Raw genomic sequence first — 25,386 nt, 5'->3', positions numbered from 1 at the left:
CAACTTCCACCAGCAAAATGAAATTAGACGGGTTGCAATGTGATCATGATGCACTATACTCTTACAAAAAGCATGTTTTGGGTCTTCTTCAAACACTGTGTTGGGGCACCAATTTAGTACTGACCTTGTGTCTGTTGACACCACAGTTAAAGATGCAGTTGCAGTCCAAGTAGATATACCCACTCTATTTTTAATCCATCACAGAAGTGAAAATTCTGACACACGGACTTAGGAGGGGCCAACAACCTGATTTTTTTCACTGTATAGAATCATAGCATCCTAGGGCTGGAAGAGACCTCAGGAGGACATCAAGTCCAGCCCTCTGCCCAAAGCAGGACCAACCCCAACTAAATCATCCCAGCCAGGGCTTTGTCAAGCTGGGACTTAAAAACCTCTAGGGATGGGCATTTACTACCTAGGGAACCCATTCCAGTATTTCGCCACCCTCCTCGTGAAATAGTTTTTCCTAATATTCAATCTAGATCTTCCCCACTGTAACGTGAGACCTCTGCTCCTTCTTCTGCCATTCATCACTACTGAGAACAGCCTCTCTCTCCTCTTTGGAACCTTTCTTCAGGTAGTTAAAGGCTGCCATCAAATCCCTCCTCACCCTTCTCTTCTGCAGACTACATAAACCCAACTCCCTCAGCCTCTCTTTGTAGGTCATATGCTCCAGCCCCCTAATCATTTTGCTTGCCTCTCCAATGCATCCACATCCTTTCTATACTGGGTGTCCCAGAATTGGACACAATTCTCCAGATGTGGCCTCACCAGAGCCGAATAAAGGGGAATAATCACTTCTCTAGATTCTGCTGGCAATGCTCCTCCTAATGCACCCTAATATGCCATTAGCCTTCTTGGCTACAAGGGCACACTGTTGACTCTCATCCAGCTTCTCATCCACTGTAATCCCCAGGTCCTATTCTGTTGAACTGCTGCTTAGCCAGCCGGTCCCCCCTGTATTAGTGCTTGGGATTCTTCTGTCCCAAGTGCAGGACTCTGCACTTGTCCTTGTCGAACCTCATCTGATTTCTTTTGGCCCAATCCTCCAATTTGTCTGGGTCACTCTGGACTCTAACCCTACCCACTAATATATCTACTTCTATCCCTAGCTTAGTGTCATCTGCAAATTTGATGGTGCAATCCATCCCCTCATCCAGGTCATTAATAAAGATGTTGAACAAAACTGGCCCTAGAACTGATTCTTGGAGCACTCTGCTTGAAACTGACTGCCAGCCAAACATCGAGTTGTTGATCACTACCCATTGGGCCCAACAATCTAGCCAGCTTTCTATCTACCTTACAATTCATTTATCCAATCCATATTTCCTTAACTTGCTGGGAAGTATATTGTGGGATCTTGACTACTATTGTTACTTCACTGCAATTACACCTTACTTTGTGGTGTATACATACCCTGAGAGGGAAGAATGCCACTTCCAACAGCATTTGGGTCTTTTGTGGAGGTTTCCTATATATGTGTTGGCTCAATTTGATCCTACTTAGCTGGTGTCATATGATAGGTCATAACCTAACTGCTACTGCTAAATAAAAGGAAAATAATACAACTACTTTTTAAATTTAAATGGGTTAGAAAAGAACCATACAAAATTCTGAAGATACTTGCAAAAATGCATGTTTTATTTAGTTTGGTTGTTTAAATTATGAGATTGTTTCTATTCACAAGGTGAATTGATTGTGGCTTTAAATTATGTTCAAGAGTAGATTTGACAAGTCTGACTCTTCAAAGTGACATGTGTCTAATTGAATAAAGGACATAGTTATTTGTAATGACAAGGTGGATGAGCTGGAGAAATTTATGCAGAGGGGAGTAGAGATGGTGACAGGTGTTTGTATGGACATCCTGAGCCACTGCAATAAATATTCTAATGTTCATCTTTCCGTTCTATGGTAATAGAGATGAAAAATGAAGGACCAATTTTTCAAAGTAATGACAGAATAAATCATGTGCACTAGTGCAGAGTGCTGACTTGTAGGAGTCCTCTTATAAAAATTATAGAACTTAGCTATTTCAGCAAAATTATGGTTCCATGATTATTGCAAATGATGTAATCACAGGAAAGGGGATTTCAGATGCCATTAATGCATTCTTCCTCAGACTATTTACAAAAAACACACTCCATTTGCTAGTATGATGCTGCCTTATTTTGATTACTTTTCTTTAAGATTTTGTAAGCTTGTTTCATCCTTTATGATTTTATAATGCATATTTGCTCTGTTATTTAGCTCTAAAAATTGTATCACATTAAAAAAAAAGAAATTGAAGCAACCAAAAACAGTGTAAGTGAAAAAGCTAAGATATTTATTCCGATCTCTTTTCAACTTAAAAATTCTTTGGGGGGATGGAGTGAGAGGGGAGGGACTCACCTTCTCAAGTTTCTCCAAAATGTGTTTTTATCGGATTGATTGGTTTAACAGTGTCTTGCAAAAGAAGTGTTACCATAGGCACCAAAAACTGCTTTTGAAACTTTGTAATTAATCAGTAAAACATGTAGCACTATAAAGTACAAAATGACATGTGGTTTACATGGATTAAGCTTTATTGTGACATATGAGCAGAACAATAACAGCTGACCATCCGCACAGTAAATCTTGATGAGCCCAAATTCAAACCTAATTTTCTAATTATGAAAAATTTAACTTCAGGTATGCATTTTGCTTCCCACATTTTCTGCAGAGGCCATAAAAAAGTATTGCCGGCATATTACTTTGTCTTTACACAGTGATTGTACTTTTCTTGCCTCAAAGCAGAATTAGGTTTAAGAGGCAGGTTGGACTGCCACTACATTTTTTGTTGTATTTGACAATTTTAATAATTGTACACAACTGCAGATGTATTCTAGATGCAGATTTTGTTACCAGGGATAGATTATTATGTACAGTGAAGAAAAATAAATTCTAATCATGTGAAATTGAGGCAATCACAGAACTTTTTTGAAGTAACCCCTTATTAATATTTGATATATATGACGGTGATCCAGTCAAATTTAACAGGATATTGTTAAGTAGTCATAAGACTAACAAGAATGAAACTCACAAATATAAATATAAATACATCTTTTCCAATAATCAACTGTATGTGCAGTTAGAACTCCAGTCTTTTGGGGGAGATTTTCAGACCTAAGAGATTTAGAAGTGTAAGTCTCATTAAAAGTTAATGATTGTGATTTTAAAAAAACTCCCTCGGTTATAAATATAAAAGTGTCATAGAAAGATTGTAAACACGTTCATATTACAAATGCTAGAATTCTAATATTCTACTATATCTTGTGGACTAGAGGGTTATTTTCACTGTTTTCTGATTTGGTATAGTGGGTCCTCCAAATGTATTTTTGATGTAAATACATAAATATTAACATACAAAGTAAATGTTATGAAACAATGTCTTCCATCATGTATGTTCAATGTTAATGATAATTTCCAGAAAGTTACTTTGATATAACAAGCAATTATAATTTTATTTCTATTAGGTATCCTCTACAAAGGAAATGGTGAAAATCAATTTATTTCTCAGCAACCACCAGTTGTTAGTAGCATCATGGGCAATGGACGAAGGCGCAGCATTTCATGCCCAAGTTGCAATGGTCAAGCAGATGGTAATAAACTATTAGCTCCAGTAGCCTTAACTTGTGGGATAGATGGCAGCCTGTACGTAGGAGATTTCAACTATGTTCGGCGTATATTCCCATCTGGAAATGTAACTAGTGTTCTAGAACTAAGGTACATCTTTTCCTCATCTTCAACTTTTAGAGTTAAGGTGGTGTTGTGAATTAAAATATGGGATAGTTATGTGACATTTTTAACTTATTTTATTCAAATTCATTTGGAGATAAAATACTGTAATTTTTTGGCATAATGCATTAAGCCATAATAATTAAACCTATTTAAAATGAACTAATTTTGATTAAATGTAAAATGTTGAACTATGCGTATTTCTATCTAAACTGTTGTAGCAATTCAAACTAGCCTAATTATTTCCTGTTTTAGATTCAAAATAAGTTAATGTCATTGGATCAAAGTTCATTATTCATCTTCTTCATAGCATAATATTTTAAATTCTGTTTTCCACTTCCCTTAAGCATCGTTTCTAATCTTTTTTTTCTAATACTTCTTTTCTATTCTTCTTTACTTGCTCCCAACAAGAAATAAAGATTTTAGACATAGGTAAGCATTTTTAAGGTGATGTATATTCTTACTCTCCATTTATACAAATAAATATATATTATGATTTAGTCACTTCCAGTACTTGTTATTGTACAAGGAGTGCTTTCAAAAATAATCATTTCAGATGTCAAAGGAGAACATGTTGCCTTTGGTTATGCCAGTAGTTACACAGTAGACTTACTGATATTCAATTTCTGTTCTGAATCCCATTTAAGGACCCACTTTCTGCCCTTGCCCCTTTCAGATCCTGTCCTCTTCTGCATCCTATTTTTAAATACAGGGTCCGATTTTCTGTACCAAGTTTCTGTCACTTCTTATCTCCAGTCACTGTTCTCATTTATGCTGCCTGCCCCCTTCTGCTGTCTCACAGTCTTTAAACCCAGTTTCTGGCTCCCCTCTTCTCCCTTGGTAGCGGCATTATTTCCAGCTTCAGTCATTCAAAACTCATTAAGCCAGTCCAAAATATGACCATATTGGCTTCAAATTCATGAGATTTTCAAATGTAATACATTGTGAGTTTCTTCTATTAGCTTTCAGATTTAGGGCTGTTGCAAATTCATGCTTTAAAAAAAAATCTGAAAGCTGAAGTACTCACATAGTAATATGAAACCAAGGTTCACAAGATCTTGATTTCAAGATGACAAGAGTTGGCAACACTGCAACAAGCACTCAAAAGTTGGCTATGATTTCTCCTCCTCCTGACCATTCCATTCTGGTTTGAAGCACCCTGAGGAGAGAAAGAGAGGCAACTTAGCTGACTGCAGTCCCTCTACCTTAGCAGTCCCTCTACCTTACCAGCCCCTGATGGTAAGGAGGAGAAACTGTATAGGTATCCTGCTGTCTTTTGGACATGTGACTTTACAGATTGGTCTGTCAAGTCTGTGACATGAATGAGGTTCAGCAATCATACAAAATTTCATGTTGGCTGTTTTCATGTTTACTGTCAGGTGGTGGTTTATTTTAAACAAACACCCACAGACTCGTATTTCATTTTTCTCTATGCTTAGATTCTTTTAAGATTCACTCCTCTTCTGACTATATTGGCTCATATGGATTTTCACTCTTAATTTTGGAAGGTTTTTTTTTATTTAAGAAGTAATAATTCACATATGTTGTTTCCTGTTGTGTCAGCAGAAATTCTTATGACTAAATATATAATATTTGGAATTCTTTAAATTATGGCATTAATGATCAGAATTGGGAGTTTTTTCTTTTTGCATATTCTAGATAGTTTTTTCAAACACAATTCAGACACACTCCCTATTTAGGTAGCATGGTGTTTTAACTAATGTGCCCAGTTTGTTCAGATAATAAATTTGTTTTAATTTGAAGTTTTAAAAATAGCATACCGTTATATATTATATCACAGAGCATCTCTGTTACCTTATCAAACATTTGCATTTCACTGAGTATGTTAGGAACTGAAGAATTGTAATCTAGCGAGACATACTTCACAATGATATAGCAATAACATTCCTCACTATCAATTGTGAGGCTATGGTTACATTCACAACTGTGGTGTTTCAGAAATTGGGCTGGCAAGATTAAGAAATATTGAGGAGGATGTGCCTGCCTTCTGTGGATGTGAGCTCTCCAGCTAATGGAAGTGGTACATTTCTTCTGAACGAAGGTGTAGGTACTATGCAAAAGATGTTGACTTCTTCCGTGTTGTTGTACTCAGCTCCCTGGTGACATCACGCATTTTTTGCCTGGGGTAAAAAGACATGTCAGTGACAACAGACGTCACTGTAAAATGGCTGTGGAGGTACAGGAGGATTCTTGCCTACTTGCATCCTGACCTAACCTGCTCTAGGGTTATGATTTCCCCAGTAGCCCTACAGGTGGAGAGGGGAACATTTCACATTGCTTAAGAGCAACTACCCCAGCATGCAATCAAAGAGCAAAGTTGATGGGTTCCAAGTCCCGAGGTTGTGGTTAAACATTGAAGATTGCAGACAGATTCTTCTGCTTTGCTTTTTCTACTCTTGAATGTTCCACAAGGTTTTGCATCATTGAAAGCGTTGGTTGAGAGGGAGGAGAAGGCAGCACGTCCAGTTTCACTTGCAAAACATTCAAATTACAGCACTAGAGTCTGTTTAAACTAATATGTAGACAGTGCAGCCCTTGACAAGTTACTTTACAGCATGTCAACACAGGACTCCCAAGCAAAAGAAAATACGCTCTAATACCCTTTCGGCCCATAATAATGAAGAAGGCTAAATACAATCACAGATCTGTATACTGAAAGATCTATCAACATTTACAAACTCTAGTTTTGATAGCTTTATAAACAGAATAACAAAAACATTTTATCTTATTATTATGTTATTTTATTGAATGCCACTGATGTGGTCAACAGTATGTACAGCTCACTAATAATCATGTGTATAGTATAGTAAATTTATACATAGTTTTACCAACATGAGTTCTGTCTCAATAAACTATTATGATAAACTAGACAGACAGTGCAGATCAATCTCCTATTGTAATACACCAATAACCTGAGTTGATGCCTTATATACACATAGGCAAGGCTGGCCTAGAAAAATGGTACCCTAGACACTCATATTTTGATGTCCTGGCCTGGCTGCTGTGATTATATAGTATTATTTTCAAACAGGCCCACCAACAGGGAAGGGGGGTGGTTACTGCCTCGGGCACTGGTGATTCTAAAGAGCCCCAAGCCTTTTACATCACTGCTGAAGCCCTAAGTGGTACTCTTAGGAATATAATTGTAGGAGCTCTGGTAGCAGCATATGTAGTTAAGGCTGCCTAACACTTCTCATAATGGTTCTATATAGACCATAGGAATAGGGAAAGGAGACATAAAGTTAGGCCCGTGAGGAGACACAAGCCAGGTTTACACATTCACACCTACACACACACACATACACCTCCTCTGTTTATTCAATATTTTTTTAAATGTTAAACATTGTTATTGTGGCTTTAAATCAATGAAAGTAAAACAAGTAAAAATTAGATATAGTCATTCACACTGAGACTAAAGTAACCCATGAAGTGAAAACTTAGAAGAACTTGTAGAAAGCAATAGTGGTTCACGGGATCATGAGATAATTCAGTTTAAACTAAACATAAGGATAAACAAAAAAAAACCATCTGCAGCAAGGGTCCTTAATTTCAAAGATAACCTTTAAAAAATTAAGGGAACTACTTTTAGGGAAATGGACTGGACTGAAGAACTCAAGGATCTGAACATGGAGGAGGCTTTGAATTACTTTAAATCCAAATTTCAGAAGCTATCTATAGCCTGCATCCCAAGCAAGAGGGGAAAAAATTGTGGGGAAATGGTGCAGACCAAGCTGGATAAGCAGGTATCTCAAACAGGTGATAAAGACAAAGCAGAAAGCCTACAAGGAATAGAAGATGGGAGAAAGCAGTCAGGAAAGCTATCTCTTGGTGGTCAGAAAGTGTAGGGATAAGTGAGACTTGCCAAAGCCAAGGAGATTTGGACCTTCCAAAGGGAATTAAAACCAATAATAAAAGGTTTTATAACCATATAAATAAGGAAAGAAGTAAGTCTGGTAAGCACTGAGGCTGGGAAAGAGGTAAAGATTATCTAGTCATGGCCCAACATCTTAAAAAATAATACTTTTCTTTGGTTTTTAATGAGGCTCATGAAGAACTTGGGGTAATGGCTGGGTGATTATTGGGTGACTTCTGAAGTGAAAGTGAAACTCATACAGTTTATTGGGACTAAATCAGGCGTGAGAGAGATAATCTCCATCCAGGAATATTAAAGGGATGTCGTATGACCTAGCAAGCCAAACAGTGGGATTTTTAATGAATCTGTAAATCCTCTGACTGGAGATTTGCTAATATATTTTCTATTTTTTAAAAGAGGAAAAATGGTGCTCCAGGAAACTACAAGTCTCATTGGTGTGTAGGGTCTTGAACTAAATTTTGAAAAAGAAAGTAGTTTAATGGACTATGAGGTGAGCAGAAACTGGAATAAAATACAACATCCTTTTATAAAAGGTAGATCATCCCAGGCTAATCTGCTCTCCTTCTTGGAGAAATTAACTGATTTTTTTAGATAAAGGAGATGCAGTAGATCTAATCTAGTAGGTTTCAGTAAGGCATTTAGTAAGCTCCACATGGGAAATTGTTGCTTAAATTGGAGAAGATGGGAATTAATGTGAGAATTGAAAGGTGGGCAAGGAACTAGTTCAGTGGATCTCAAACTGTAAGTCAGAACCCCAGAATGGGCTGTGACACTATTATAATAGGGCAGTGATCCCCAGCCTTTAGAGCCTCCCAGGAGCCCAGGGGCCGGGCCACTCACGCGCCGGGCACCCGGGGGCCTTGTGCCGGGTGCCTTGTGTCGTGGGCCCGGGGCCGGCGCTGCCGCCCGAGCCATGCGCCTGGGGCCGGCACTGGCACCGCGCACCTGCCTGTGCCCCAGCGCTGGGGCTGCCCGAGCGCCGCGCACCAGGAGCCGGTGCGTGTCATGCGCCTGGGGCCGACGCCTCCAGTGCACCACGCGCCGGGGGTGGGGCCGGCCCAGATTGTCGGTGGGCGCACACAAATTCCCTTGCGGGCATCATGGCGCCCACGGGCACCGCGTTGGGGACCACTGTAATAGGGTTTCCAGGATCAGCATTAGACTTGCTAGAACTGAGAGCTGAAGCTGAACCCCAGACTCCACCACCACCCAGGGACTTGGGCTCTGGACACACCTACCTCGGGCTGTTGCTTCAAACCTCTAGCCCCTCCCCCAGGCCATGCAGTACCATTGTCAGAAGGGCTCACTGTGCAATGAAGATTGAACCCCTTGAAGTACCAAAAGGATTTACTACCACAGATCATATGGAATGATGAACTGTGAGGCTGAGGAAAGTTTACTAGTGAAGTGCCTCAGGGATCAGTCTTAGGGCCAGTCTTATTTAACATTTTTATTACTGGCCTTGGCACAAAAAGTTTAAGTGTTTGGTAATAAATTTGTAGCTGACACAAAACTGGGAGTTATTGCCTAAGGAATCCCATTACATTAGTTAACCAGTTAAACGTAATGTTTAGCCAATTAAAGGAGAAGCAGGTGGGGAAAGGGGGGCCCGTTCCAGCCCATCTCCGGATGGTTGTAGCAGCCCTTGCTTGTAGTGCGCCCTGGTTAGGCCCACTGTGGACAGGGACAGCTCCAGCCAACTAGAGTGTCCTCCTGCCTGCAACGGGTGGGGAGCTGCGCCAGCCCCTATGGGTTAACCAGAACCAGTAAGCCTCACCCATTAAGGGGCGAGGCTTACCAGTAAACCCAGTTAACCATTCACATCCCTAGTATTGCCAATATAGAGAAGGACTGGAGTATCACATAAGAAGATCAAATGCAGTAGTAGAAATGGGATGAAATTAATAGTACTAAGTGCTAGGTCATGCATTTGGGGATTAACAATAGGAGTTTTGCTATAAGTGGAGAGTTTATTAGTTGCAAGCAACAGAGAAAGAGGAAGACCTAGATATACCGGTTCATTGCCGGATGACTATGAGCTGTTGCTATGGCATTGCCATGAAAACAACTAATGCAGTCTTAGGATGTGTAAAGGCACAGCATTTCCACTAGAAAGGGAAGTGTTTGCACCATTATTCAAAGCGCTGGTGAGACATTATTTGAAATACTTTGTGCAATTCTGGTCTTGCATGTTTTAAAAAGATGAATTCAAATGGAACGTGGGCAGAGAAGGGTTACTAGACTGATCTGAAGAATGGAAACCTACCTTATAAGAGGAGACTCGAAGAGCTCGTTTTGTATAAGAAGGCTGAGGGGAGTTGTATCCACACTGGTGATCTTTCTAAATGAGTTATTAAAGTTGAGCACCTGTGTAAATACAAAAGCAAATGAGTATATACTGGCCACATACAAGTTTAGGTTCTGGAACCTTCTTTTCTCAGGGGAGCAGTGGGGGCAAAACGTCTACCTGGTTTCATGTTGAAACTTGGTAAGTTTATGGAGGAGATGGCATGACAGGACTGCCTACAATAACATTTGGCCCATTGGCAACTGCCAAAGGTAAAAATTCCCAAGAGCTGGAGAGGGGACATTAGGTGGGGAAGGCCCTGAAACTAATATAAATGATGGGTTCTCTGTAACTCGAAGCCTTGATCTGAGGCCTTTGGTAACTCAGGCAGAGGTCAGGGATCTCTTAATGGAGCGGGATGGGGTGAGGTCCTGTGGCTTGTAATGTGCACAAGATTATCAGGATGGCCCCGTCTGAGTCTGACTCCTCATTGAAGCACTACACAGTAAGTCAGACGATGCTGAGGGAGATCTAACCTGGTTTTAGATTCTATTCCTTTGATTTTTGTAGATGTGTCAGAATGTTAGTACAGGAGGCTCTTGCGATTTGCGGAATTGCTATTGGTGATTTCACAGATTGGCAGATCTCTCCAGTTCCCAAGCTCCACCCCCTCCTGCAACCACCCTGCCCTCTCCATCCCCTTTTCCCCAATTGCCCCCCTTGCCCTGGCCTGCAGGGAATGTGGCCTTAGGGAAGCCCATTGCAGAGTGGCAGCATTGGTCATCTCCTTCCTGCTCCCTCCACTCACCACAGCATTTGGAAGCTGCAGGAAACTCACACAGTGGCCGAGTGCCGCGGGAAAATGGAGCACTCACTTCACTTCCTTCCCGCCCCAAGTATTCCTGGATTTCACCATTTGCGGTGGCATCCGGAATGTATTCACTGCAAATGGTGACCATTTCCTGTATTTTAAATTGCAATGTAATAAAATGGCCATAGTAGCCAGTCAATATCACAGGGATTATATCTCCACTGTTGTTTTCAGTAATTGTATAGATCAGTGGTCTCCAACCTTTTCAACCACAAGATCACTTTTTCAATTTAAGTGCAATGTAAGATCTACCTCAAACCCAAATACCCCTGCCCCGCTTCCATCCTGCCCCTTCTTTTGGGCTCTGCCCCAGCTCCACACCTTCTCTAAGGCCTCACCCTGCTCACTCCATCCCTGCCTCCCCCATTCTCACTCATTTTCACCAGGCTGAGGTAGGGGGTTGGGGTGCAGGCTCTGCTCTTGGGCCAAGGGGTTTGAAGTGTGGGAGGGGCTCTGGGCTTAGCCCATGGTGAGGGGTTGGGATCCAGGAGAGGTGTCCAAGTATAAGCCCTGGAAAGGAATTTGGGTGCAGGGGGACTCACATGTGGTGCAGGAGGTTGGGTGTAGGAGGAGGTTCAGGGCTGGGACAGGGGGTTCACGAAGCATTTAACTGAGATGGCTTCCAGGCACAGCAGTGGGGTTAAGGCAGGCTTACTCCTGCCCTGGCCCTGCACCACTCCTGAGCAATGGCGGCCCATCAATACAGGCAACCTAGGCGGTCACCTAGGGTGCCAAGAAAAATGGCCATTGAAGGCTTTGGAGGCGGGGGTGCCGATTGCGCACCGATTGCGCATTTCACCTAGGGTACCAGTTGCCGGCAGCTTGTCTAGGGCCACTCCTGCTCCTGAGAGCAGCTGGCATGGACAGCAATGGTGCCATGTGATGCCCTCATCTACAGGCACTGAACTCACAGCTTCTACTGGCCACAGTTCCCCATTACTGATGAAAGGGAGCTGCAGGAGTGGTGTCTGCAGGCCAGGACAGCATGTGGAGACCCTGCTCTGCAGGGATATTCCAGCCACTTCCAGGAACAGCAGTTACCACAGGGATAATTATTCCAGCTACAACGGGTTAGGCATTTTAGAACTCACTACTCAAAGAATTACATTTATGCATAAGAGAGAAATCATAGAGTGATGGAAGAGACCTCAGGAGTCATTGAGTCCAACCCCCTGGCCAAAGCAGGACCAACCCCAACTCAATCATCTCAGCCAGGGCTTTGTCAAGATGGGACTTAAAAACCTCTAGGGGTGGAAATTCCACCACCTCCTTAGGTAACCCATTCCAGTGCTTCACTACCCTCCTAGTAAAATAGTTTTTCCTAACATCCAACCTAGACTCCCCCTCCCCCCACTGTAATGAAATGAAAATTATGAAATGAACAGACCAGGCTAAACGCAAAAACAACATGCTTTGCAAGCAGTAAAAGAAGTAACAACAACCCCCCTCCCCCATACACACACACACACACACACATATGTGTGTTGGGTCAGAGATGAGAGTGAAGGACAGTGTGCTTGTGAGAATGTCACTCGTGTGTGTGTGTGTGTGTGTGTGTGTGTCAGAGATTTGCATTGCCAAGCTCGCTCCATCCCTTTCTGTTTGTGTGGAGATAGGGTACAGAAGTAAGGTGAGGAGGGACACCTTGACATCAGTGCCCCCCTTCTCCCTCCCACGCCCTACACAGCAAGTAGTAGACTCCTGGGGGGCAGCTCCAAGGCAGAGGGTAAGAGCAGCATGACAGTGGCTGAAGAGGCAACTGAAGTGCCAGCACTTGATAGCTTCCTGGCCAAACCAGTCAGGATCACCTGTCAGAGGCTACAAGAACTACCGCTAGATCCCAATCTACTGGTTGGTGACCACTGAATAGATGAAAATCTCTCTGCTATGGCTCATCTTAATTCACTAACCATATGTTATAGAAATCCCCATGTTTTAATTTGCTCTTCAGACCTCAGCATTGATGTGTCCTATATAACAAATACAGCTACCTCAACTTTTGAGCTTTCTGTTAGAAATAATATATTTATCCCAATTATGTCTCAGAACTACACTGTAGCTAGACATTTTCGTGTAACAACTTGAAGAACCTCGTGTTAACTACATAATAATATCCTGAGTAAACAATCTCCAATCTGATCGCTTCCTCAAAAACAGAAAGCACTTTCAAATTATCATCTAAATAACTTTGTATTAATGAAAATACACTACTTAAGTGATCTTTGCTAATAATTGTTACTTTTCTCTTATAATTAGACCTGTGCATTAAAATTAGAAGCCTTATTCTCATTTATTTATGAAATAATTAACCACTGTTTATTAAAAAAGGAAATATCATACTGTGTATATAAATTATTCACAGTTGTTGATTTGAGGATTCTTTATTCCATCACTTAGTTATACTAAAGAGTAAATTAATTTGTATTTTGCACTTTGCAGTATGTTCGTAGTTAAAATGCACAAAATATTTCTTAAAATCAAAGTAATCATGTAAATACAAATAGTGGTAAATAATTTGCACACTAATACTCTAAGTCACTTTGCATTATAATTAAGAGTTGAAAGAATGTTTCAACAATTTGCTTGGTACTTTAACAATTTCAGATTTATATTAACTGCATACATTTAATGTAAACATTAATGTAATTATTTTCAGTGATGCTACATGTTTAGCTCTATAACATGAGACATGATAAAAGGTTTAAGTATTTTGCATTTGATATAATTTGCCTGTTTCACTGATTACTGTGAACCAAAGTGTTAAAATAATCTGATATATATGGCACTCTTCTGTAATTTTAAAGTAGATAACTATAAAAAGCTTTTCCTGTTAGAAGGCATAATTTGTTCACAACTTGTTCATATTCCTCTCTGTTGCTTTTTGCAAGTGGCAGTGTATAAAATGTGTTACATTAGCACTGATTTATATTTACAAAATGTGAGGCACTACATTTTTGTGAACACATGTTTGGATATTGTCATGATTGGGAGACATGTTTTAGTAGTACATTTGCAAACATATCAGAAATGGAACTGACTAGTCTGGCACTATAGCTGAATGCTATAGGAGGCCATCAGAAATCGCCTTCTGTTCTTAGTGCAATAAATCAGGTCAAGAATCATAACTGCAGCAGATTAAGTTACTGGATCATGCTATATCAACTAAGAGGGATACTCTCTAGAGTTGCTTTTTCTCTAGCAGGAACAGAAAAGAGTAATTCTCAATGTGGCAAATTGTATGTTTATGGAAAAAATGGATAGCAAATAGATATCTCCTGTAATGAAGCCTGTGTTGTCATAGTTAGTGGTTTTATGCCTAAAATGTACAGTAATTTGAAATCTGATCTTTGTATAAAAGAAAAAAGATTACACTCAGTGCTGTAGTCAGAAAGATGAATTTTCCTAATGTATTAAATCATGCATATCGTGCTTTTGAGAGGAAGAGATTAAAGCAGTACTAAGGAGAATGTCTTATCTCCTGCCCAGGATCCAATAATATGAACCCTGCCTTATCTGTTTATGAATAATATAAACCATGCATCTCAGCAACCCTGTACAACTTGTAATAAAAATAATACTGAGATAGCAGTGATGAAACAAATGTAAGCTAGGGATGAGGCATGCTGCAAAGTTTGGATCTAAATCAGGATTTCAGAGACCCAGAAAATTTTTTAGAATCAAGTGTGTGATTCAGTCTGTTATAGAGAAAACAGCTTCTTGAATTGCATATGACTACTGTTTTTTATTAATGTCAGTACATTGCCAGTTAAATATGAAACTTTTACTTCCAATGCTTATGTGCAATTGATTACTCATTATGTTTAAATCTGTGATCACCTTTTACAGCAGCAACCCAGCTCACAGATACTACCTTGCAACTGACCCCGTCACAGGAGATTTATATGTTTCTGACACTAACACACGCAGGATCTATCGTCCAAAGTCACTCACTGGTGCAAAAGACCTGACAAAAAATGCTGACGTAGTAGCAGGAACAGGAGAACAGTGCCTTCCATTTGATGAGGCAAGATGTGGTGATGGCGGCAAGGCTGTGGAAGCAACGCTCATGAGTCCCAAAGGTAGATATATTATCAATTCATGGTCTTAACAAATAACTTGAGTCACAAAAAAATAAACTTTACTACAACTATGTAAAGCTCATTTGTGATCCAGATAGACCACATGGAACGAAGCTACACAACATCCAAGTTGATTTTATAGGAAATATTTGATTATCTAGTCCTTTTAAAATTTCACAAAAATTATGTATCATGCAAATTATATCCAAAGTTTAAAAAATGTCAATGTTACTCCCATCTATTCACTTTTTCAGATATACTAAAATACTAGGCACTTGTCTTTTTAATGTCTGTGGAAATGATATGCAGTCAACAAGAGCAGAATGTGAAATAAACCTTTGTTCATTATGTCACATTTAAAAATTATAATATTACATACTCTCTAAGATGTGTATCCTCAAATTCCTCAGACCTAGTCACTTTCACTTTGCAGGTGCAGGTTGGACCTTCCTGGTCCCAAATGAGAGAATTTACCAGACGAGGGGAGGTCTCCTGACACCAGCCTCCAAACCCATTGCCTGTTGCTGGCAAGTTGTCCCAGCAAGACACTTTGCCTTGCCTTCTCCCCCAAACTGTCTGGACTGCTTGCCCAGCTACTGCCGCACAGGCTCTGGCTCCTGTCATGGGGCTCCAGCCCCATGTATCCAGAGGCAGCTGCAGGGCTCTGGCCTGCGCTGCTGCTGGAGGCTGCTGCGGGGCTCCAGCCATGATCCCAAGCTTCCCCCCCATCTGGGCTGCTGACCCTGTTGCCATGGGCTAGCTGGCCCTCCTATCCTTAGGCTTCTGGGCTCTCTAGTCCAGGAGCATCCGTGGTCCTGCCAGACCACGGATGTTACCAGCCCAGAGTGTGCTGGTTTTTGAAGGTACAACCTGTAGTAAGTAGCAGGTACTAAATCAATTGCTAGTGTAACAAAACTATTTTTCCTCTTGACTGAAGGAATGGCAATTGACAAGAATGGATTGATCTACTTTGTTGATGGGACCATGATTAGAAAAGTGGATCAAAATGGAATAATATCAACTTTGCTTGGTTCCAATGATCTAACCTCAGCACGGCCTCTGACATGCGATACTAGCATGCATATCAGCCAGGTATTTTTCAAATGCAGCTAATTTGGATTGGGTTTTTTTGGCAGGGTTGGGAAGTTAGTGCAGCTTGGTTGCTCCCTGAAATAGAATCAGATGAAACATGTTCAATATTTATATATTTAACAGGATAACTTTGTAGTAAGAAACTTATTCCAAGGGCATGATTTTCACTGTATTCTACTAGCAAATATATGCTGCTGTATTCAATTTTTCTGCACATAAAGTTCAGGGTAGTATAGAACAACATAATTGTCAGCAAGAAATGTTAAGTATAGTAATAAAATACCAACCAGAGTAGCAAATATATTAGACCAGTATTGGCATAATGATATTTTTAAATGAACAGAACCGCTAATGTCCTTAGTCTATTAGTGTGAATGCCAGGATAATTTAAAGAGCTCAGAGGACCTATTTTATTGGTCCCTGTGGAATTATACTTATGTGAAGAACTTTACTGTTGCTGTGATTGAAAACGAAATACCAGTATAATATTTCACAGTCTGGAAAGTACTAAATTTCATTTTTGATATTATCTGATTACAAGTACGAATGGTACAATATAAGTAGGTAGTTCCTTGATATCTATTTGCATATGTGTATAGGTCATTCCAGATTTCTGGAGTGGGGCGGGGGGAGGGACAGATTGCCTGTAGGATGATTCCAGTGCATCTGTCGTAAGGTCTATAATTAGTTTATTTTACTCCATTTGTGTTCATATGAGACCTTTTGACTAGTCTGATCATAATAAATTAGGATATGTCTACACTACAGTGTTATTTCGAAGTATCTTATTTCGAAATAGCTTACTTTGAAATAACATGTCTACAAAATTGCTATTTCAAAATAGCGTGTCCACACTGAGTGGACTCTGAATTGCATTAAAGGATGGCCAGAACCAGTTCCAGCAGAGCACCAGGTCAGGACTTATTGTGTGGGGCTGCTGCCTGAGGCTATCCGAGGTCTGTGCTTAAAGGGCCCCCCCCCGGACATCCAGTTCTCAGATTTCCCTGCTTGCTTGTCTACCTCGATGAAGGACAGCAAAGCATTTTGTCTCTGCGAGCTCTGGTTGCCCTCACTCGGGACACCACAGCACTCTGCAACATAGAGCCAGAGCTGCCCCTGGGCACTCTGGTGCTTCTCTTGGACACGTTGCTGCGAGCCTGGCTGCACTTTCTGCAGGCTGCCATCCGGGACGTCCATTGGGGGGCTGTCAGTATCCAGGAGGCCCTGTGAGAGAGCTTCCACCCTGAGGAGCACCCCTAGTCTGCCCCACTGGGGGCTTGTGCCTCATTCCTCCCTCACATCCTTCTCCTTACCCCTCCCTAACCCCCCTTCCTGATGTAAAATAAAATACACATATTTTCATGCACTCAAACTATCCATTTAACAAAACTGGGTGGAGAGGGAATGAAACTCTGGTGAGACTGGGGAAAGGAGGTGGAAGAGGAGAGAAGAGTGTGTGGGAGAGGGGAGGGGGAAACCTGGGAGGAGGGAGCTGGAAGGGGGAAGCAAGGGGAAGAAGCGGGAAGGGAAGCTCAGGGCTTAGGGTTGGGGGTCTCACCGGACCAACTTGATTTTCATGCAAACCTGCTCCTGAGTTTGCATGTGGCCTTTGATGGCCAGGCTGGAACTATCCTGCCATAGATGGCCTCGTTCTTCCATCTAGTGCGGAGATCATGGACGTTGGCATCTCCTCCCCTCCCCCCCCCCCCCAACCTGAATAAGGTCCATGATCTCCGCCCTGGACCAGGAAGGCGCCCACCTTCTCCGGGTACTGGCAGGCTCCTGGGTGCTGGCAAACTGCTTCTAGGGAGCAGTGGAGGGCTGGCTGCCAGTGGCTTGCTGGCTCATATTTTGGGGGCACTGGGTCAGGGGCAGCGACTGCTGGCTCTGGGCTGGCAGGCTTGGAGCTGGCACAGGCACTGTGGCTAGAGTCAACCCCTTTAAGGGCTCCAGGGAGGGGGGAGGGAGAGGAGTGTTCTTGGTTGAGGCTGGAGTGGCCACCAGGGCACCCTGTGAAGGCTGGAGGCCCCCTATTTCGAAATAAGTGTCTACCCAGCACTTATTTCGAAATAGCTATTTTGAATTTGGCGTTATTCCTCATAGAATGAGGTTTACCAAATTCAAAATAGCAGATTGGCTGTGTAGACAGTAGGAAAGTTATTTCGAAATAACTTTGCTGTGTAGACATACCCTTAAAAATATTCTCAAAACATTATCTAAAACTCAAGTTATATTCAATTTACCAAGCTAATTTTACTTAAACCAGATTTACTGACTAATTAAATAAATCCTTTTCTTTTTTTTAGGTACGTCTGGAATGGCCCACAGATTTGGCAATCAACCCAATGGATAACTCCATTTACGTTTTGGATAACAATGTCGTTTTGCAGATCACTGAAAATCGTCAGGTCCGCATTGCTGCTGGGAGGCCGATGCACTGCCAAGTGCCTGGTGTGGAGTATTCTGTGGGAAAGCATGCTGTACAGACCACTTTAGAATCAGCAACAGCTATTGCAGTGTCCTATAGTGGGGTACTTTACATTACAGAAACTGATGAAAAAAAGATTAACAGAATAAGGCAGGTTACGACTGATGGAGAGATCTCATTAGTTGCTGGAATACCATCAGAGTGTGACTGCAAAAATGATGTCAACTGTGACTGTTACCAAAGTGGGGATGGTTATGCTAAAGATGCCAAACTTAATGCCCCTTCATCTTTGGCTGTGTCTCCAGATGGTACATTATACATTGCTGATCTTGGAAATATTCGGATACGAGCTGTGTCAAAGAATAAGCCCTTGCTGAATTCGGTGAACTTTTATGAAGTTGCCTCTCCAACTGATCAAGAACTCTATATCTTCGATGTCAATGGTACTCACCAGTATACTATGAGTTTAGTCACTGGCGATTATTTGTACAATTTTAGCTACAGTAATGATAATGATATTACAGCAGTAACGGATAGTAATGGAAATACACTTCGTATAAGACGAGATCCCAATCGGATGCCAGTGAGAGTGGTGTCTCCTGATAATCAAGTGATCTGGTTGACTATAGGCACCAATGGTTGCCTGAAAAGCATGACTGCCCAAGGACAAGAGCTTGTTTTATTTACTTACCATGGCAACAGTGGGCTTCTGGCAACTAAAAGTGATGAGACCGGGTGGACTACATTTTTCGAGTAAGTACAGAAAAAATAAATTATATAATTAGTCTACACAGATCTAGAGTCCAGTGCCATGATGTGAAATACTTTTAGGGCTCTGACTAAAATAAGCATTAGAAAGACAGTACTTGCTAACACAAACAATAATTAAACACTATTACTCCTCTATTTTCTTTCTCTGTCTGATATCTTTCAAACTTTAATGTTAGTAATGATAGACTGATGATTCAGAATCTATTTTACAGTTGTTATTAGTTAGCAACAAGCTTTGTGGAGTATCATAGCTCAGGCAAACAAGCTTTTGTAGGTTTGAGTTAAAAATTAAGATTTCTTTCTTCTTTTTCTCATTATACTCCCATCAGTTCTGTAAGACACAGGAAAACAATTCCTTTGGTACCCAGTGTCTGCTGTTTGGTCTTTCAATTTGAAAGCAGAATATGAGGTGTCCTCTGTATCCAAAAAGGTACAATGGAATTTTTTTTAAGTATTGCAGTGTCAGAATGTAGAGAATTTACAGGGGGAGTCTTATAAATAAAATGACAAACTTGCTCACAGAGGGATCATGGGCAGGAATCTAGAGCATGAGGTTTGATGAATGAAGTGAGGGCCACAAGGAAAGTGTCATTCCCATGGGAAGCAGCTACTGACAATTCAGATACACCAGCAATCAATCAGCTACACAGAAAGTAGCACAACATGAGTGCTTAGGGAACAAGTCTGACTTGGGATTTTTACCACACTTTTAAAAAGTTTTTAAAAACTGTTTTCCCAATTAGAAGAAGTAAAAATATTTAGTCTGAGGGGGAACAGAGTTAAGAGGGAACTGAGGTTTTCTGAATTACAAAAGGCATAATGAAAAGTCACCAGTCTCATCTTTTTTTTAATCCTTTCCTATCTTGAGGATGAAACGTAACAGCAACTACTACCAAGGTCAGGACCTAAAAAAGCTTTTAAGTTAGTGCGCATGATAAAGAAAAGAAAGTGCTGGTGTCAGGCAATGGCTGCAGAGCCAGACATCTGTGTTCAGAGATAACTTCACATTTATGTCAGTCTACATTTGGCTGAGGCAATAGGTGGGGAGGGGGGCTAAGCACCTGCATCTACTGTCTAACCTTTACATATGCCATCAGAGACATGAGAGCAGCAGGCACTGCTTCAGTGCACATTGTGTCCTGAAGGGGAGATGCAGCTAGAAATGCTGATTTCCAACAAGCAGCAGGTGGAACAGAATTGCTGCCAATTTTAAGATATTCTGATGATAATCTGTAGATTGGCAGAGCTCTGATAGTGAGTATGCTCCCAAAGCATTATTGCATGTCTGTAATATTTAATTGCATGTTTCTGCATAATGTCTTATCTTTCTAGACCTTGACAACAGTATATAGAAACATAGTAAAGAGACACAGAAAAATGGAAGTAGGCAGGAATACATTCTACTTTTCATGAGTTAGGAATGTCCTTGTAACTGAGAGAACAAAGCAAAGCTCCAGATCGGCTGTGCGTAATTACTCTGTTCGATGAGAGTAAATGCAGTTTTAACTTCAACATGTGTATATATAAGAATCGTGGCTTCCATCTTGTGGCTTGGACCAATTAGGAGACTTGGGGGGATAGTAAGTTTTTGTTACTGAAACTAATGTGTCCACTGGGTACAGCTGGCATTTTTAGCACACTGGCATTCATTTTGGATAGCGTAGAACCAGTGTTTTATGCCTTACCTGTGAGTTCTCTCCATGTTACTTGTAATTATTTTGTGCCTATTGTGATTCCATTAGGGAAAGAACTGATGGTTTCTGAAATTACTTAATGGTTTCTGCATAGTCTCCAAGATTGTATTCACTACCAAATAGTTTACTCTTTGCCTCACAGGTAGGATTTAGGGTAATAAGTTTCATGAGCTGAATAATTACAGGAAGCCTGCCACATACATGGGGGATATATTCCGGAGATTGCTGTAAATGCCAAAATCTGCGAATACGGGGGGTGACAGGACACAAAAACATCACATTCTCTGAAACAATCATTTTACTGCCTGCTGTTTCACAGTCAACAAACAACTTCAACTTCAAACCAGTAGATTTCCAACTATAAACACAAATACAAAGATAATACTGTTGATTATAATCAACAATCAACTTAAGCTTCAGAGCTAATCACCCAAAACAGTTCTTTGAATTCACTCTCTGCAAATCTTACTGTTCCTCTGGAATGGAGGTGGGGGTTAGCAGAGGTGGATTCTCAAAGGAAAATTTCAATGGGAAGCTGTTGAGTCTTTTTCTTTAACTCCTGTACATTTCCTGGTATGGCATCATTGCATTCCCTTTACATCATTTATAGTATCCTTCCACAACTTCCTCCAACAAGCATTATTGGTTGGTGATTTTATTTCATCAATCGACTATTTTAGGTCAACTTAATTCGACTTTCTTGCTTAAAGTTATCGCCTTTTTTCTCTTCTTAGCCTCTTGACCGCTGTCTGCATCGCTTGCATTTCTTTTTTTATGCCGTAGTTAAGGTTAGATGTTATTTTAGCTATCATCATTTTCCTAGACTTTACCGAGAAAGAAGTCAGCACGCTGCATCATGTGCTTGTGCCAGAGCAGTGCATCACGAATAGATGAACCCGCAAACATCGAAGCCACGGATGGCAAGGTCTTGCTGTACTTATTTATTGATTCAGTAAACAACCATCTTTCACAGCTGAACTTCTTTCATGCAGACTTTCTGTCTCCATTAGGTATGTCCAGCTACCTAGCAAAGAAATAGAAACAGTAGCACTAGTAGTGTTTTGACACAATGAAAAGACAGCCTACTCCCTTCCATCTGTATTAGTACTCATTCAATGCTTTAAAGTCTCAGAAGAGTAGCCATGTTAGTCTGTAACTGAAAAAAATTAAAAAACTAATGGTCCTGCAGCACCTTAAAGACTTAAAAAAAATGTAGATGATATCATGGGCTTTCATGGGCAAAACCCACTTCTTCAGGTGAATGGAGCAAGGGTTCTAGAGATACCAATAAATAGCAGAAAAGGAGAAGGAAAAAAATCTTGTCAATTAAGAGTGTCTGTACTAAATGAGGCTAATAGAATGGCCTGTTAGTGCCTAATACTTAGCTTTTGATGTCATTAGGGTATTGAATGTAGCAGTGCATCCAGTTCAGGTCTTTGTTCAAAACTTGATTAGAAGTGTCATATTTGCAAATGAAGGCAAGTTCCACAGAACTTGGAGAGAGAAGCCGTGGCATTTGCCTTCATTTGCAAATATAACACCTTAAATCAAGGTTTGAACAGGGACTTGAACTAGATAGGCCACTACATTCAACACTCTAACGACATCAAAAGCTAAGTATCCGGTACTTACAGTCTACTCTGTTAGCCTCATTTAGCACTGACACTCTAATTGACAAGATTTTTTTTCCTTCTCTTTCCCTCCTCATCCTCTCTTTTTCTGCTATTTATTTGTACCTCTGGACCCCTTGCTCCATTCATCTCAAGTGGACTCTGTCCACAAAAGCTTATTCCATGTTGCCATTTATGTACATTTATAAATACCAATCTCACAGTATTGACTCATTCCTAAACTAAAATAATTACAGAGAAAGATTACACAGTTTGACTCCTTTAGAATAGGATTGCCAACTTTCTGCTTGCACAAAACCAAATACCCTCACCCCACCCTTCTTCCAAGGCCTTGCCCCGCCACTCACTCACTCCACCCCCTCCTCCCCCCCCCCCCCCCCCCCCCCCCAACGCACTTGATCACTCATTTTCAACAGGCTGGAGCAGGAGGTTTGGGTACAGTGAGGGATATGACTGGGACTGAAGGGTGTGGAGTGTGATCAGGATTGAGGCAAAGAGTTTGAGCACAGAGGGGTGAGAAGACTCTGGCTGAGGGTGCAGACTCTGGTGTGGCACTGGGGATGAAAGGTTTGGGAGTGCAGGAGGGTGCTCCAGGCTGGAATTGAGGAGTTCAGAGGGCAGGAGTGGTATCAGGGTTGGTGTAGGTTCAGGTACAGGTAGCACTTACCTCAAGCAGCTCCTAGAAGCTGCAGCATGCCCACTCTGCAGCTGCTAGGCAGAGACGTACCCAGGTGGCTCTGCTTAATCCACAGACACCTCCCTGCTTCTTCCATTGACCACAGTTCCTGGCAAATAGGAGGTGCAAAGCTGTCACTTGGGGTGGGAGCAGCATTTGGAGACCCCTGCCTGCTCCTACATGTTGCTACTTCCAGGAGCTGCACAGTCCCAAAGCAAGCAGGAAGCCTTCCTTAGCTACACTGTCACCCACCAGACTTCTAATGGCCTAGTCAGCAGTGCTGACCCCAATCACCAGGGTCCCTTGGTTGAAAACGGGACACCTGACAAGTCACCCCTCATCCATAATAGGAAAATAAAGTTGATACTGAAAATGAAGACCTCGCTGACTGTATAGAGTTTCGCAAAATGAGACCCATCATTGATTTGGGCACGGCAATACATTTCTTTAAAAGTATATGGTGCCTCACAACTCCTTAAATGATTGTTCACATAAAATCCCCCTATTTCATGCCATATATTTGTAGGAAATTATAGATATGAACAAGATCTTTCCAGCAGTTTTCTATGAAGAATCTGACAAGGAAACTTCGTTGTAACTTTCTGTTTCTGTTCTCTCTTTTCTCCTCTTCTTAAACAAAACACAGCCAACTAATCCTGACTTGCATATGATGTTACAGGCACACACATATAGGTATCATTCTGTGAACAAACTATATTTTCATTCCATAGCTCTATATTAGATTGCCCATCAGTTATATTTGTCATATACAATACTTCCAACTTCCTCTGCTTCTGTTATAGCCCAGTGGATAAAGTGTCTGCTTTATATTTCAAAGGTTGGTAGTTTAACTCTTCTTAAGGTTGTACTTTTTTATTAAAAGTTTACCTTAATTTAATTTTGATCTATTATTGTTACTATTATTACTAGCTACAGGCATAAAGAGAAACAATAAGACCTTTTATAAATACATTAAAAGCAAGAGGAAGACCAAGGACAGGGTAGGCCCACTGCTTAGTGAGGAGGGAGAAGAAGTAACAGGAAACTTGGAAATGGCAGAGATGCTCAATGACTTCTTTGTTTCGGACTTCACCGAGAAATCTGGAGGTGTGCCTAACGTAGTGAATACAAGCAGAGAGAGGGTAAGTTTAGAAGATAGGATACACAAAGAACAAGTTAAAAATCACTTAGGAAAGTTAGATGTCAGCAAGTCACCAGGTCCTGATGAAATGCATCCCAGGATACTCAAGGAGCTGATAGAGGAGGTATCTGAGCCTTTAGCTATGATTTTTGAAAAATCATGGCAGACAGGGGAGATTCCAGAAGACTGGAAAAGGGCAAATATTGTGCCCATCTATAAAAAGGGGAATAAGAACAACCCAGGAAACTACAGACCGGTCAGTTTAACGTCTGTCCCAGGGAAGATAATGGAGCAGGTAATTAAGGAAATCATATGCAAACACTTGGAAGGTAATCAAGTGATAGGGAATAGCCAGCATGGGTTTGTGAAGAACAAGTCATGCCAAACTAATCTGATAGCTTTCTTTGATAGGATAACGAGCCTTGTGGATAAGGGAGAAGCGGTGGATGTCATATACCTAGACTTTAGTAAGGCATTTGATACGGTCTCGCATGATATTCTTATTGATAAACTAGGCAAATATAACTTAGATAGGGCCACGATAAGGTGGGTGCATAATTGGCTGGATAACCGTAGTCAGAGAGTTGTTGTTAACGGTGCTAAATCCTGCTGGAAAGGGATAACAAGTGGAGTTCCGCAAGGGTCTGTTTTGGGACCCATACTGTTCAATATCTTCATCAATGATGTAGATATTGGCATAGAGAGTACGCTTATTAAGTTTGCCGATGATACCAAACTGGGTGGGGTTGCAACTTCTTTGGAGGATAGGGACATAATTCAAAATGACCTTAGCAAGTTAGAGAAATGGTCAGAGGTAAACAGGATGAGGTTTAATAAAGAGAAATGCAAAGTGCTCCACTTAGGAAGGAACAATCAGTTCCATACATACAAGATGGGAAGCGACTGTCTAGGAAGGAGCATGGCGGAAAGGGATCTAGGGGTCATAGTGGACCACAAGTTGAATATGAGTCAACAGTGTGATGCTGTTGCAAAAAAAGCAAATATGATTCTAGGTTGTATCAACAGGTGTGTTGTAAGCAAAACTCATGAAGTCATTCTGCCGCTCTA

At 41.1% G+C, this 25,386-nt stretch overlaps 1 protein-coding gene across 20 annotated transcripts in view; it reads left to right on the top strand.

The window, feature by feature from the left end:
* The window catches only part of TENM3 (teneurin transmembrane protein 3), a 2,279,325-nt gene that overhangs the window by 2,212,826 nt on the left and 41,113 nt on the right, over window positions 1-25,386 (top strand). For all 20 annotated transcript variants that reach the window (XM_075930245.2, XM_075930244.2, XM_075930249.2 and 17 more), the window contains 4 exons: window positions 3,492-3,741; window positions 14,653-14,885; window positions 15,823-15,977; window positions 18,284-19,158. In XM_075930245.2, coding sequence (XP_075786360.1) covers window positions 3,492-3,741; window positions 14,653-14,885; window positions 15,823-15,977; window positions 18,284-19,158 — 1,513 coding nt within the window. The remainder of the gene's footprint in view (window positions 1-3,491; window positions 3,742-14,652; window positions 14,886-15,822; window positions 15,978-18,283; window positions 19,159-25,386) is intronic.

This window comes from Pelodiscus sinensis, chromosome 4 (assembly GCF_052426305.1).
Source record: "Pelodiscus sinensis isolate ZL-2025 chromosome 4, ASM5242630v1, whole genome shotgun sequence".
In the NCBI taxonomy this organism is placed as follows: Eukaryota; Metazoa; Chordata; order Testudines; family Trionychidae; genus Pelodiscus; species Pelodiscus sinensis.
The sequence above is the reverse complement of the archived record's forward strand: the minus strand, read 5'-3'. Positions and strand labels throughout refer to the sequence as shown.